We start from the raw sequence: 14,556 nt of genomic DNA, 5'->3' as shown, positions 1-14,556 counted from the left end.
TGGGTTCGAAACCCAGGCCATCCCAGGTCCATTCTGTGTGGAGTTTGCATGTTCTCCCCATGTCTGCGTGGGTTTCCTCCGGGTGCTCCGGTTTCCTCCCACCATCAAAAAGACATGCATGTTAGGGTTAATACTCCTGCCTGTGTCCCTGACCAGGGCAATGGAAAGAAGAACTGGAGTTGGTCCCCGGGTGCTGCAGCTGCCCACTACTCCTATACAATGGGATAGGTTAAATGCAGAAGACAAATTCGTTGTAAGAATACAATTCGTTGTAACAGTACAAGGACAAAATAAAGTGTCTTTGTTTCCCTCTTTCTATTTTATTACATTTTATTATGTTTAATTGTTTTGTGACTTCATTTTGTTTGCTTTATGTATTTTGCTAAGCACTTTGTATGATTGTTTGGATAAGTGCTATGCAAATAAAGTTTTTATTATTATTATTGATATTTTTTGAATTATTATTATTACTTCTTGGTATGAGTATTGCAAAGCACTTCTCGCTGGTCTCCTTGCCCATGCAATTCAACTGCTCCAAGGAATCCAGAAAAAAAAGCTTAGCGCTTGGTTTTCAACCTGCTGAGATGTCAGCATATTTTTGTATCCTTACACTGGCTCCTGGTTGCCGGGTTCAAGGTTCAAAGTCCAAAACCTCGCTGCTGGCTTTCCTGCCAGTTCAAGGAACTGCGCTGACTTATCTGCAAACTCACATCAGCATGTACCCAGCTCTTCGTTCATCCTCAGGTGGACTACTGTCTATGCCCGCTTAAAGAGGGCCGAGCTTTAGGTTCAGAACTCTTTCTCACCTGACCCAAAGATGGTGGAAAGACTCAAAGAATGTTGAATCAGTTCATCTGGATACAACGTTTACTGACAGATACTTTTCATCACTCATCTAAGTGATCTCTTCAGTCATCTTCAGTAGTTGAGCGATTAAACGTATCTGCCAATAAATGTTGTATCCAGATGAACTGATTCAACCTTCCTTGATTTTCTTACCTGGATTATTGAGCATGCATCAAAACATGGTGGAAAGAACTTCCAGCTTTTCATCAGTGCTGCCTGCCTGCAAGGTTATTTCATTCAGGAAACTCCTAAAAATGGCCTTTTCCGGGCCTCCATTAACCAATAGAGGGCCCTAAACAGTGATGCTGTTTTGTGGCGTTGTCCAACTAATTTGTTATCTCGGGGCATTCGGGTAGCTTAGTAGTCTATTCTGTTGCCTACCAACATGTGGATCGCTGGTTCGAATCCCCGTGTTACCTCCGGCTTGGTCGGGCGTACCTACAGACACAATTGGCCGTGTCTGCGGGTGGGAAACTGGATGTGGGTATGTGTCCTGGTAGTGCCGTCTCTGGTTGGTCGGGGCACCTGTTCAGGGGGGTAACTGGGGGGAATATTGTGATCCTCCCAGGCGCTATGTCCCCCTGGTGAAACTCCTCACTGTCAGGTGAAAACTAGCGGCTGGCGACTCCACATGTATCGGAGGAGGCATGTGGTAGTCTGCAGCCCTCCCTGGATCGGCAGAGAGGGTGGAGCAGCGACCGGGACGGCTCGGAAAGCAGGGTAATTGGTCAAGTACAACTGGGGAGGAAAAAAAGGGGGAAAAAGCCACACACAAAAGAAAGTAATCTAGATCTCCTAATATTCTTGTCACTATTGGTGATCTACCTGTTGCACATTATGCTAATTGTACTTGACATGATATGCAGTCTTGATATTGCTATGATATTACTATTATGCAGTGCTCTAAGAGGCCTACAGGTTGACATAAATATACCTGCTAATCGCTGATTTTCTTCTAAGTTGCTCTGGATGAAAAAAGCATCTCCTAAATAACAAAATGTAGGTGCAGATGTAAATTTAAAACCAGTCAGATAGGGTGTGTAAATGCCCGGCCATCACACACACTGACTCAGCTACTGAACCAGTCCTTTTTTCCCCCTTTTGTTCCCTATTTTAGTTTTATCTCACATCTTTACATTGTTCATCGTTCACTGCTTAGCATCACTTTCCCTTTTCAGTCTTTGCTTATACGTTGCTTTTGTTCTTGAGCTATTATGCCGTCATCAGAAATAATTTTATATGTATTGCTCATACAAGATACTGCAGCATTGCAGCTGATGTATGTAACATTTCCTCTGAAGAAGCATTTTGGATCTTGACGTTCGACGTTTCATCTGTTAAGTATCTTGCAGTGGCTCTTCTCTGGCAATGCATGTTTATGTAAACCAGTATGGCACCCTCCAGTGCATTGCATAACACTGAAAGGTCAAAATGCCTATTCTTGAGTATTTTTGTGTTTATTTGTGCGTGTGTGTGTGTGTGTGTGTGTGTGTGTGTGTGCGGCTGCACTTGCCAGTTGTGTGTATGCCAATCCTAACGTTTCAAACTGATCAGTTGTAGCCAGTTTCCATGGTAACGTCTGCCTGAGAGCACAGATGTAGGAGAGAGGGGAAAGGAGTTGAGACAATTATCATCATGGAGGGGGCTGAAAAAGGAAGAGCCCAGAATGATTAGTGTGAAATAGTGTGAACCGTGGGATGAGACAGCATGAGAAACAGATGCATGTGTGTGTGTGTGTGTGTGTGTGTGTGTGTGTGTGTGTGTGTGTGTGTGTGTGTGTGTGTGTGTGTGTGTGTGTGTGTGTGTGTGTGTGTGTCTGTGTCTGTGTCTGTGTCTGTGTCTGTGTGTCTGTGTGTGTGCGTGCATGCATGCACCGGTGTAGGAGCAGTTGGTTTGTTGAAATCATGACCGCAGCCATTATAATGCTAGACACATCAGCCTTAATCCACAGAACAAAATGCTAGAAGAAGAAAACAAAGATCTGGCATGCAGGAAAACATTGCTGCCAGGCCATACGGCAAATCTTAGACTGAACCTGAATTTTTATTTTATTTTTTTGTGTCTTGAGTGAGAGTGTTAGAGTGAGTCAACAAGGTATCTCTAGCACAATTTTGTTTCCATGGTGACAGGGGGGATTCTGTTCAAACAGAGGAAAAAGCAGGTTGGAGGCCACATTTTCTTTCTTTTTTTTTTTTTTTTTTGGAGTTTCCATTATTCATCTGAAACATTTTGACGAGCAATTATCTGCCTTCCAATCTAGTCTGGAAGCCGGCTTGAAATTAAAGCATTTCACGCTGTGCAAGAAAAACCCTTCAGCTTTGCTCAACCCACATTCTAATGCCAGCGAGCCCATTTCTGCTATGCGAACCACAAAGTGAGTCTATAAACCCAACACATAACTGGCCTCAAGAACTAATACCTGATTAAATCAGTTCAGGCCTGAGCCGGAGCCAAAAAGAGGTCTATTAAATTTGATGTTTTTCTAAGTTATCTGATTTGCTAATAATGCTACAGGGTTTTGTTTTGTTTTTTTGTTGACATTTACAAGGGGCTGTCACCCCCCCCCCCATGCTGCCTCCTGCTGATAAGCTCATTTACAGTAAATACATGGTCAATGATCGCATGGGAGACATTTTCTATGAGGCAAAATATTTTAATTGGACTCTGATGTTTAGGTGGCTATACATTTTTTGCTTTGCATGTGGGATAAGAAAGAGTACTTTAGCTTTTTTTCCTCCTCTGTCCTACCCCCCCCCCCACCACCACCACCGCCCCCAATCATCTATGGTGTACTTTCTTCATTTATAAACATTATTGTGTTACTATTGCACCATTACCTGCAAAACCCATTATAAATGGGCTGAATACTGACTGATATGTCACAGGTGAGAAATAATAATAATAATAATAGTAATAATAATAACAATAAAAAAAAATTCACAAGACATTGCTTTTAACATTGCTATTTTATTAGAGTAATGAATGTGAATCGCTGTTTATGAACTGTACATCATAGGGTAATCTAATAAAGATAAAGAAATCCACCAACTTTACTATAGCATACAGTGATGATCAGTGTATAAAATACAAATACAAATAGATATATTCAAATATTTTTTTCTCTAAATTGCTCATTTTGAGCAACCTAATGACATTCCACCCAGCTGCATTTCTTAGTCTTTTTTCCTTGTTCCTGTGCTTAATTTGTGATTGTCCAAAACAGCATCATGTTGCTGGCAGAGTTTTGAGGACTCTGTGTCCCGTGTTTACTTCCATGTAAAACGGGACATGTCTTAGTCTAGGCTTCAGTGCCTTCCTCAAGAATATTGACAGACTGCTAAAGTTGCCCTTGCCAAGTTCAAAAGATGTCAGAATTCAAAAAGCAAAAACACACAACCATCCCAATGCTCCCTGCTCCCTCTAAAGAAACCCAGGAAGAATAGAATAGAATAGAATACATTTTATTCTTAATGCACTTTTCATTAAAGGCAAGGCTCAAAGTGACAGAATAGAATAGAATAGAATAGAACAGAATAGACGAGTAAGGGGTAAGTGGGAGGAGACCCCTGCCGCAAAGCATCATATTTGGACAACTTCCCAAGGAAGATTAGCTGTAGAGAGAGCGATTGGTGAGCAAGAGGGTTAAAAGTATGTTAATATTGTTTGCCCTGCACAATTTTATTTGGAAACCATGGTGCAAAATGTCTCATCTACAACACTACACTACCAACTATTGTAGTGTGATTTTGACCATGCCATTTTTTTTCCATCGTCGGTACTGATTTGTTCAAGATGTGATTTTACCTGTTTCTAACAGACTACCAACAAGCCACTGAAACAAGGCAGAATGCCAGTGGTCACCATGGATTACTTGGACAACAAACAAATAAATAGCTGTATGTTGATTCTTCATGCAAGCTGTGGCAAGGTGAAATATTACTTTAATAGACTGCCAGTATTCAAGGTGTTTGCTGTGTGGGTCCAATGGCAACCATGTTAGATATGTTATCCCCATCAAGTGTAACAAGAGGAACCAGACTATGACAAACACAGTTTGTTCCCCAGCCCTGGATGCACCCTTCCTCTACCGATGTTAAAATGACACATTTGAACCACCACTTATCGACAAATATTTCAGACTAATAAAACAAACGATAGCAAAGGCAGCACCAGCTGAGCAAAGGCTTTGCTGTTAAATAGAGTCTCGGCCGACACCGGATATGAGTAGGTCCCTCTGAAAATTGGCACAATTTGAAATGTATTGAGATTATTCAGTTTACACCCATTTACAATCCATCCACCCATTATCCAAGCCGCTTACCCGAATTCGGGTCGCGGGATGCTGGAGCCTATCTCAGCAGTCATTGGGCGGCACCCTGGACAGGGCGCCAGTCCATCGCAGGGCCGACACAGTCACACGTAAGGACAATTTAGTACGGCCGATTCACCTGACCTACATGTCTTTCTGATGATGGTGGAGGGAAACCAGAGCACCCGGAGGGAACCCATGCAGACACGGGGGAGAACATGCAAACTCCACACAGAGGACGACCTGGGACGACCTCCAGGGTTGGACAACCCCGGGGTTTGAACACAGGGCCTTCTTGCTGCGAGGCGACCGCACTAACCACTGTGCCGCCCCCCATTTACGATCAATTGTGCTATTGTAATCACAGATGATGCCTTTCGTTTCTATGACTGAAACACTGTGATCCACACTTTACTGTCATTATTACGTCTCCCATTTGTTTCACACCCACTGTTATGACATATATTGAAGAATATTGTTGGTACCGATACACCTAATGAATGACAATACATTGCTGTTTCGTTGTCTTCGTATATGACAAAGATTTCTATATCTGTAATCCACATAAGAAACGCTTGTGGTATAGATGGAGATGCATACAGTAAACTTGGAAAACAGGAATAAGGCGCTTTCTGCACACTGCCAAAAAATATGACTAAATACACGACAACAGTTTAGCAAAGTTTCTCGGCTTTTGCTCTCTTTCTAACAAAAAAAAAAAAACGATGACGCAAATTGAAATACACTAGTGTACAGTTGCAAATAAAAAGCCAAGGCTAGTCATCGCTCTGACGGGCGGTGACAGAGGATTGTATCTAGCTTTGTTCGCTCTGCTCTCATGTGCACTAATGTACTTTCAATGTTGTCGCTTCTGTTTTTCAGCACACAAGCTGAGCAACTGTAGCTGCAAGTTTTTCCTTGTCCTACTTTAGGTCCAATAATATATTGCATCTCTGAGTATGGCGCTCTTTGAAATTACACAGAGCCCGGCATGTGGTCTATGTGTAGTAATTCCTCCCTGCAATGGACATATTTAACAGAGTCCCCCCTGTAAATGTTGTTATCAGTCCACAAAAGTTCCCAAGCTTTTTTTCTTTTTCTTTTTTTTTTTGTATCTGCAACACATTCATTTGAAATTAGAAAAGTATATCACCTCGAATACAAGGAAAAACACCAAAATCGTTTGTTTTTTTTCCCCGCTTGTAGCTTGTGATTGCAGTATAGTTCCCGAATCAAAGAGCACATCGGGCATCCTTTTGCTTGGCGTTTCACAGTGGTTTGAGTGACTGGATATGTGAAAGCAGCACGGGAAAACTCCAGCCCTTCAAATGTCCTGTCAGATCACACGATGGGTCAAAGGCAACACACACATTATTCAATTAATTTTTTTTTCCTGCTTCATTTCACTCCTGCGAAACATAATCCAGCCGTCAAGTGTCCGTCTCTGGGCTAAAGCAGTTGAATCAAGTGGACCCAAAACCTCTACAGTACATTCATATTATCACCCAGAATGATCATTTCATGTTCACCCGAGGTTACGTCGGAGAAAACCCAAGCCAGTGGCGAGATAAATACATGGCACGAAGAAAAAGCGATGGCATTTGTTTTATTCCTCCATGTCCTTTCTGACCTTTAGTCCTTGTTTCGTGGTCTTCTATCCTCTGTTAGAAACTCACCAGGGCATAGACCATACTTTCAGGGGAAGACACACGGTACAGATAACAAAATGGGGAGACAGGACAATAAAATGTTGATTTCTTGCAATTGTGGATCACATTAAGGCAACAAATAGAAAATAAACTCATTTAAATCCATGAGAAGAATATGAGATAAGACTTACCTATACAGGTAATAGAAGAACGACACCAGATAAAAACCCAGTTTACACCAGGACTCCTTCTGACAGTAGTTGAGGATATCTGCATTCATCACGCTGACGGGGTCGTACATGACCTCTGAACCATCTGCGGGCCGATGAAAAAACCTGAAAGGGTAAAGAGAGTAGATGAGTCATGCCCTTGATCTTGCAGAAAGTTATTCGAGACCCGGTCTGTGGTCCTACATACCTCCAAAGATGGTAGAAAAGCAGGGGGATATTTAGGCCAAGTGTGACCCACTCTCCAGCACACATGAACATCAGACAGAAGAGACCATGGATGGAGTACTCTGGTACCACCAACTGAAAGGAATATTTACTGGGACTCAGACAGGACATTTGTGTAGCTAATAATTCCTCTCTTTCTCTGTCTCCCTATTCTTCCGCTCATGCTGCATCTGCTTCTTATGAGTAAATGGCTGCAAATCAGCATCAATATAGTTATTTTCAGCAATCCCCGATAGACAATCTGCCACCGTTTTTTCACCATTTCCGACATTTCCAAGAATATCATTATGTGCAATTTTAAGAAGGCCTTGAAATGTAAGCCTTACCATCTTGAGACAATACTGTAATGAATATTCTCAGATTATTTGAACACATCAGTGTTTTTCCTGACCCCTGGCATCCCATCGTCTGAGCATGCTACATGTTATTGATGCTCAACCACAGGAAAGGGGTTCATGCCGAAACCAAACAAATGACAAATTGGGTTATTATCCTCTGAGGTAATCTGATACTAATCCCTCTATCAATCATCTGCCATTTTCAGGTGGATAAAGACATTTACTCACCCTCCGAAGCAGGTTGCAGATTCTCTCAATATTAAGAATTCTCTCCCTCTGTGGAGTGGATATAGAGAAAGTGGGATAAGGGGCCCATGTATTTTTCAATATTTGCTTGCTGCTTCTGTCACCGATCATAACTTAATATCTAAATATTTGTAGTATTATAAAGGATTTGGAAAAAATTCCCAGGACACTTTACAGGGATTGTAGCCTGGGAACCAGACGAATTTGCAAATGCTAATTATATGCCAGAGCATATGTAAAACATGAGCTCGCAGATTCATCTGGCTCCCAGGCTACAAGGATTGCAGAAAAGCAACAAAAAAAGAAGAAAAAAAGCAAGCTGCATTTTAAATTCAAATTCATGTTTGCCATTATTGAGTCCATCCTCACCTCCTCCATCACTATCTGGTATGCTGCTGCCACTGCCAAGGACAAGGGCAGACTGCAGCGTATCATTCCCTCTCTGAGAGGGTGATTGGCTGCAACCTGTCGTCCCTCCATGACCTGTACGCCTCCAGGACACTGAGGTGAGCAGGAAAGATCATGGCCAACCCTTCCCACCCAGGCCATGGTCTCTTCGAAACACTCTTCTCTGGCAAGAGGCTAACGTCTATAAAAACCAGAACCTCGCACCACAAAACAGCTTATTCCCTACAGCAATAGACCTTTCTCACAAGCCCCCAGACACCGACAGATCCGACACTGCCGCCCACCCCTCCCACTTCTATCTTCCCTACTGTGCTCTCTGTATATGGGCACCTTGCATGAATCCTGCACTACCCTGTAAATAACTCTTATTCTGCAAATAACTTCTTAAATTCTCATTTAATTTTTTGTAAAAACAGCTCCTGCCACCCAGTCCCAGGCACGAGGGGCTGCTATGTGGTCTCTTGTTGTTCACTCCTATGTGCTGCACCTGTATGGAATATTGCAGGGACCTGGTTGCATTAACTATACTGCACATGTGCATCAAATAACTCATGCTAGAGCTGAACAGTTAATAGTTTATGGACGAGAGTAAGTTGATTAAGTTAAATCGATGCAAATTTGAGCAAGCTTGAACCTAATTCAATGTTAACCGACTTGCTTAAAAGACACAAAACAGACTTAGAGCGAAGTTACTTCATCCATCTTCCCTTATATAACATCATCATGTGATGATGTTACAATGGTGTATGATGTTATGAGGCATGCCGCTTCTGGTCTCCTCAAGTCCACATGTACAGTATTCCTCTCGAATCGTATAAGCCGATTACTTATTTTACAAGAGATACTGAAGCACAGAATCGTATTTCCACACTTTGGTTCCTTAGTATTGCCCTTTCCTTTCAAACAGCTAGTGCAGGGGTGGCTAACCATGTGCCATGGAGAGCCATGTGTATGCAGGTTTTCATTCCAGCCAAACTCCACACCAGGGGATTTCACTGATTTGCAACCCTTCAACCAAAGGTAGAATGTATCAGTGAAACCACCTGGTGTGGAGTCGGGTTGGAATGAAAACCTGCATACACATGGCTCCCCATGGCACACGGTTAGCCACCGCTGAGCTAGTGGCTGGCTGAATGTCCACTACCTGGTAGCAACTCTCTATTGCTTCTGTGTTTTTCCCTCAAATTAAAGCCTGACCCCATATTCCAAGCTCCCTTTGTAACCTGAGTGTGGGTGTTGTCCTAAATCCACAGCATACAACCTACACTGCTTTCCAACTTAAACCTTCCCAGCTGCTGGATTGGTGTATCGAAAATTCATGCTCTGGTATGTTTACAGTTGGTGTATCGAAAATTCATGCTCTGGTATGTTTACAGTTGGTGTATCGAAAATTCATGCTCTGGTATGTTTACAGTTGGTGTAACTAAAATTCACGCTCTGGTATGTTTACAGTTGGTGTATCTAAAATTAATGCTCTGTTATGTTTACAGTTGTTCAAATCATTTGTCCAAGGTAATGTGAGCTCTGCAATGTCACACAGTTCATGGTTACACCTTCAGTTTCTATCGTTATCATGACATTTAATCGTTGGCTTATATTTGTTAGAGCAGATAATCAATAATGAATACTTTTTGTTGTTGTTGAAGTGATCATTAGAATTGAAGTGCTTGGACGGCATCCTCCCAAACTGGATAATTACCATGCAGAAACATGCTCTACTTTGGCCCCATATTAATTTGAGCAACTTAAACTTCTTATGAGGGGAGGAGCTCCATCATAAGATAAAGCTTATTTCAGACTAGGCTGTTAGAAATGTTTGTCTCAGCTCTTGTCCCTCCTCCCCTACTTCCTTCCCCTGAATAAAAAGCATTTTTAAAGAGTACCTAAACTCAGGACCATTTTAGTGAGTTTGCTGACATTTAAAGGCTAAAAAACCATCTAAAGGTTAACATAAGACAGGCTAGTCTTGGTATTCTGTGATGTTAGCATAGCAGGATAAACACAGCTGCAGCTAAGAAAATTAAAAAGGGATCTGTTAAAGGTGTGCAAACTCACCTATCAGCATTGACAGACAGACGGAACTGAGCCAACACTAACAATCATCAATAGTACTGTCAATGCTTCTTTTTTTTTTGGCACATCTACATCCAACAAATGTTATTAGCTGTAGCTGCGCTTATCCTGCTATGCTAACATCACACAGTACCAAGACCAGCCTGACATGTTTTTAAAGTTTAGATGGTTTTTAATTATAGATGTCAGCAAACTCATTAAAATGATCTAGGGTTTAGTCATTCTTTAATGGCTTTTTGATTCCACTCATAATCTTAATTTTCCAGTCCTCTTGCAGGTTGTGACAGTAGTTTATAACCATAGTTGGATATGTTAGCTGACATATTTTCTTCAGGCGCTGCCAACCAAGTGGCTTGATAAACTAATAATTGTTAGTAGTATCTGCTTGATGCATTTTGTAATTTAAAAAAGGATGTTTTTTTAATTTTATTTTGTTGTTATTGGTTATTGGTGTTGGTCCATAAATTATTTGGGATAAGTTAACACTGTTGGTAATTAAAGCCTAAAATCAGACACGATTCTGAACTTATACAAGTTTTCAGTTGTTATGCCACTGTATTGTTTATAAGGGTGGGGATACCTGAAGTCAGCTGAGACTGAAGGCTCACTTGGATGAGTGATGAAACCGTTCTGTCAATAAATGTTGGGTCCAGATGAACCGATTCAACTTTCTGTGATTTCCTTACCCGGACCACTGAGCATGCATCAAGACATTTTGTAAAGGTTCTTTTGTTGTAGGGACGGCAATGAAGAATGCTTCAACAAATTCCTGTGCCCCCTCTGCAGGAGGGTTACTCAATATTCATTTGCCTGTGGCGTATTTGGGAGAACTGTCACAGTGTCAAAATGCTACATATAAAACATCTAAACATAAATATAGATGAGGTAAATGAAACAAGGCTTTCATTCCCATATGAGACATCCAGTCTCATACGGGGGGAAAAAAAACAACTAGCACCCACACGTTCAACATGATGGCTGGCATTAAAGTAGAAAACATTATGGGTTATGTAAGGGAAGCCATTAAAATGTGACACATGGGTGAACCACAATGAAATACTAAGGTCACTCAGTTTGTTTCCATTAAAAAATGTGTTGGCATTTGAATATTTTAATGAGGGCTTTTTGACAAGTCTCAAAAGGAGTCACCCTGGCATGTTCCACACATTTTAACCAGTGTCTTTAGAGGACAGTCTCTAAAGACAAAGAACAGCTTTTCAGTGAACAAGTCATCAGTTGAAAGTCAAAGTTCTGTTTCTCTACATTACAATTAAGGTTTACAATGAGAGTTATGAGTTATTTTGTGACAGATAAACCCTGTGTGTTTTTGAAATACGTGTATATTCAGTTGTCCCCCGTCTGTATATGTAGTTGACTGGCGAATCCCCTTGTTATGAAATTCAAATTAATTCTAGTAGCTACATGAAACTTGAAAGAAAGCATGTCCAGTCACATAACAGGGGTCTTACCGCTCTGGTGGGGTTGCTCTGATCAATTGGGTTCTTGAAGTCGGTGCGGAGCTCATCAAACGCGATGATCTAAAACAGACGTACATGAGCGAATCTGTGTTCATTCCGTTACATTTCGAGTAGCCTCGCTTGCACGATTTCATTCTTTAAAACAGCTCAGGAGACAGTACACTGAAACAAAACTGACTCCTTTCACGACACCATTCAGTGGAGAGTAAGTAGGGAGAGACTGGCCTTTGCACAGGAAGCAAACTGAGGAGTTCAAAACTTTTTGGAAAATGTTCCCTCCCTTTCGCAGCACACTGTAAGTGATCAAATCCATATCCATCATATTTGGGATTAAAGGTCCTGTTGAATTTACCAGCGAGTTGACGTTTGACTGAATTAGCACCACAAAGGACTATCAACATGACCATGTAAATATTCTATCTAAAACCCTCTCTCAGACTAGCTTGGTCTAGTCAGAAAGGCATGAACTGATGAAGCCTCTTGGATGAGAGGCGAAACGTCTTCATGGATATACACCAAGTCCAGTTTCACTTGATTCAATTCCTTTGGATAACCATGACCTGGATGAATGAGAACATTCACAGACACCCTCTCTTAACTTTTGAAAGCTAAACATTTAAATGGTACATGTGTTTGGAATTGTTCTCTTGGTCTTATCCATCCATCCATCCATCCATTTTCTATACACGCTTATCCAATTTTGGGTCGTGGGGGGGCGGGGGGGGCTGGAGCCTATCTCAGCATGGTGTTATATGCTGGAGCATGGTGCACATATGTTTGCATATTTTATTCTTATTTCTATTTCTTATCTTATCTTCTATTTCTATTTATTTCTATTTTCTTGTTATCTTGTATCTTGTTATTTTTTTCTGTACTTGAGCGTGATTGTATGTACTTGGACCCAGTTTCCCCTTGGGGGTTAACAAATATTTCTGACTCTGGTTCTGACTCCATACAAATCTATATCGCTCTCCCTCGTCTGCTTCCCACTTGGCGCTCTTGTAAACAGATGCAGTTTCCATGGTGACATGGTGAGCCCCTCAGCGGGCACCATGGTTACTATAGCAGTGAATAAATGATCTGATTGGTTGACAGCCACATAGAAATTCGGAGCTCTAAGCAAGGATGGATTCAGATAGGGGGAAGGGGAGGATGAGGATCATGGTTTGATAAGCATTTCCAATCACATGCTTCATTGCTGAGACACACGCAGACTGGCTCCTGTCTCTTTCAAACGCAGACACACTCGCACACTGACTCATATGTAGTCTCACCCACTTAGTCAGTGCATAAGTCAATACAATAGCCATTTCAAGCCTGATTTTGTTATGGTCTGATTTGCATTTCACATCAGTACTTTATCCATGGCTTGAATGGCTGAAAGAGCAACGCTTTTTAATATTTGCAAAGTCTGTATCTGTCACGAAGCGAGGCTTCGGGTCGAATGCTGAGTGTTGGAGGTCTCCGGTGACGTCTGTGCAAATTCCACTCGAAATTCTTCAGACAGGTGAACAACAATCCGGCAGATAGATTTGTCTGCGCAGTTATTCCCCCCCCTCTCCCCGCGAGACTTGTGTACTGTTTGGCCTCGCCGCCTTATTTCAAGAGCGGCTTTGCTTCAGTGTGCTGTCATTGTAAAAAAACCCTTCATGTAGAAGGGGAGGAAAAAAATGCCTTGAGGCGGCCCTACACTTTGAAAGGGGACAGCATTTATTAGACTAACAATAAACCCACCCACCTGCTGACCCAATCAATTTAGAGCCACTTATGTGTTTTTTGTGTGACTGTAGCTGGAAAGAAATAGCATGTTTGCAGCTTAAATTCGGTGTTGCCGCGGCTCATGTGCTGATATTCACATTCTTTGGTGTTTTGTAGGAATGATTTCTCTCTCGCATCAATGCCACAATCATAAATGGCTGCAATAATTCTGAGTTCATTCATTCTAACAACACAACACCAGTGGCATTAGCTTACAAACCAGTGTTTCGATGCTTTTTAAAAGGCAGGGCAAATGGGTCACTTAGCCCCCTCCATTACAAGTTAGCAAATGCTGAGGTTTTTTGGCCAGCTCCTCTGTGTGGAGGGGGGGACTTAAATTCAAACACCCAGAGGCTTTTCAAAATCTAACTGTCGCAGATACTAACTATAGTGTTAGAGAACATTTTTAGAGGTTTTGTCATTATAAATATGCAAAATACGCATTAGTGAGATGGGTGCTGCCCGTTCCTTTTTAGTATTTTCTTAGTGTGGATGTGTGTGTGGGTGGTGGTGGTGGTGATGGATGGTCTACTACGTGTGTGAGAGGGTGGACATTTGCGGGCCTACAGTGCGACGGCTTTGTCTGTGTGTGTAGTGTCAGGGGTGCGGGGGTAAACACTCACCTGCCATATGACGAAGAAAATGAGAGCAGCGCACAGCACCAAGGTGAGCATGTAGCAGAAGGCCGCAAAGGTGAACGCCATGGCCGTGCCAGCCAGCCTGACGATAAGATGGGTCGAGAGAGGGAGAGAGGGAACTTCCCCCTCTCTCTCTCTCTCTCTCTCTCTTGCTTTGAAGCTCTCTTTCTCCTGTTTGCTTACTCTCCCTCCTTCCTTTACGAAGGTTTAGCAGTCCGTTCCCTCTTCGGCTCCCCTGCGCTCTCAGTCCTCGCCCCAGGTTTGAGTTGTACCGACAGTCTGTATTGTGCAGGTGAGGTGGAGGACTGAGAAAAAAAAAATCAATCAAGCCGGGGCATCACTACATCTTCCCACAGAA

At 42.1% G+C, this 14,556-nt stretch overlaps 1 protein-coding gene across 1 annotated transcript; it reads right to left on the bottom strand.

Moving 5' to 3' along the window:
- Nucleotides 1-6,819: 6,819 nt before the first annotated feature.
- On the bottom strand, nucleotides 6,820-14,264 carry cnih2 (cornichon family AMPA receptor auxiliary protein 2). The gene is made up of 6 exons (XM_056285338.1): nucleotides 14,184-14,264; nucleotides 11,794-11,862; nucleotides 7,826-7,873; nucleotides 7,222-7,334; nucleotides 6,996-7,139; nucleotides 6,820-6,847 (listed from the first exon to the last, which is right to left on the bottom strand). The coding sequence occupies exons 1-6, from the start codon at nucleotides 14,262-14,264 to the stop codon at nucleotides 6,820-6,822; spliced, it is 483 nt and encodes a 160-aa protein (XP_056141313.1).
- Nucleotides 14,265-14,556: the final 292 nt, after the last annotated feature.

This window comes from Lampris incognitus, chromosome 8 (assembly GCF_029633865.1).
Source record: "Lampris incognitus isolate fLamInc1 chromosome 8, fLamInc1.hap2, whole genome shotgun sequence".
NCBI lineage: Eukaryota > Metazoa > Chordata > Actinopteri > Lampriformes > Lampridae > Lampris > Lampris incognitus.
This window is presented reverse-complemented; position numbering and strand designations above follow the sequence as displayed.

Bases quoted from the DNA above. Each gene is read 5' to 3' on its own strand.
- cnih2 (XM_056285338.1), bottom strand. From the start codon at position 14,264: ATGGCGTTCACCTTTGCGGCCTTCTGCTACATGCTCACCTTGGTGCTG. The intron at 7,874-11,793 runs GTAAGACCCCTG...TCCACTCCACAG, and splicing joins AGAGCAACCCCACCAGAGCG to AGGGAGAGAATTCTTAATAT. The intron at 6,848-6,995 runs GTAAGTCTTATC...TTCCCCTGAAAG, and splicing joins TTCTTCTATTACCTGTATAG to TATGGTCTATGCCCTGGTGA.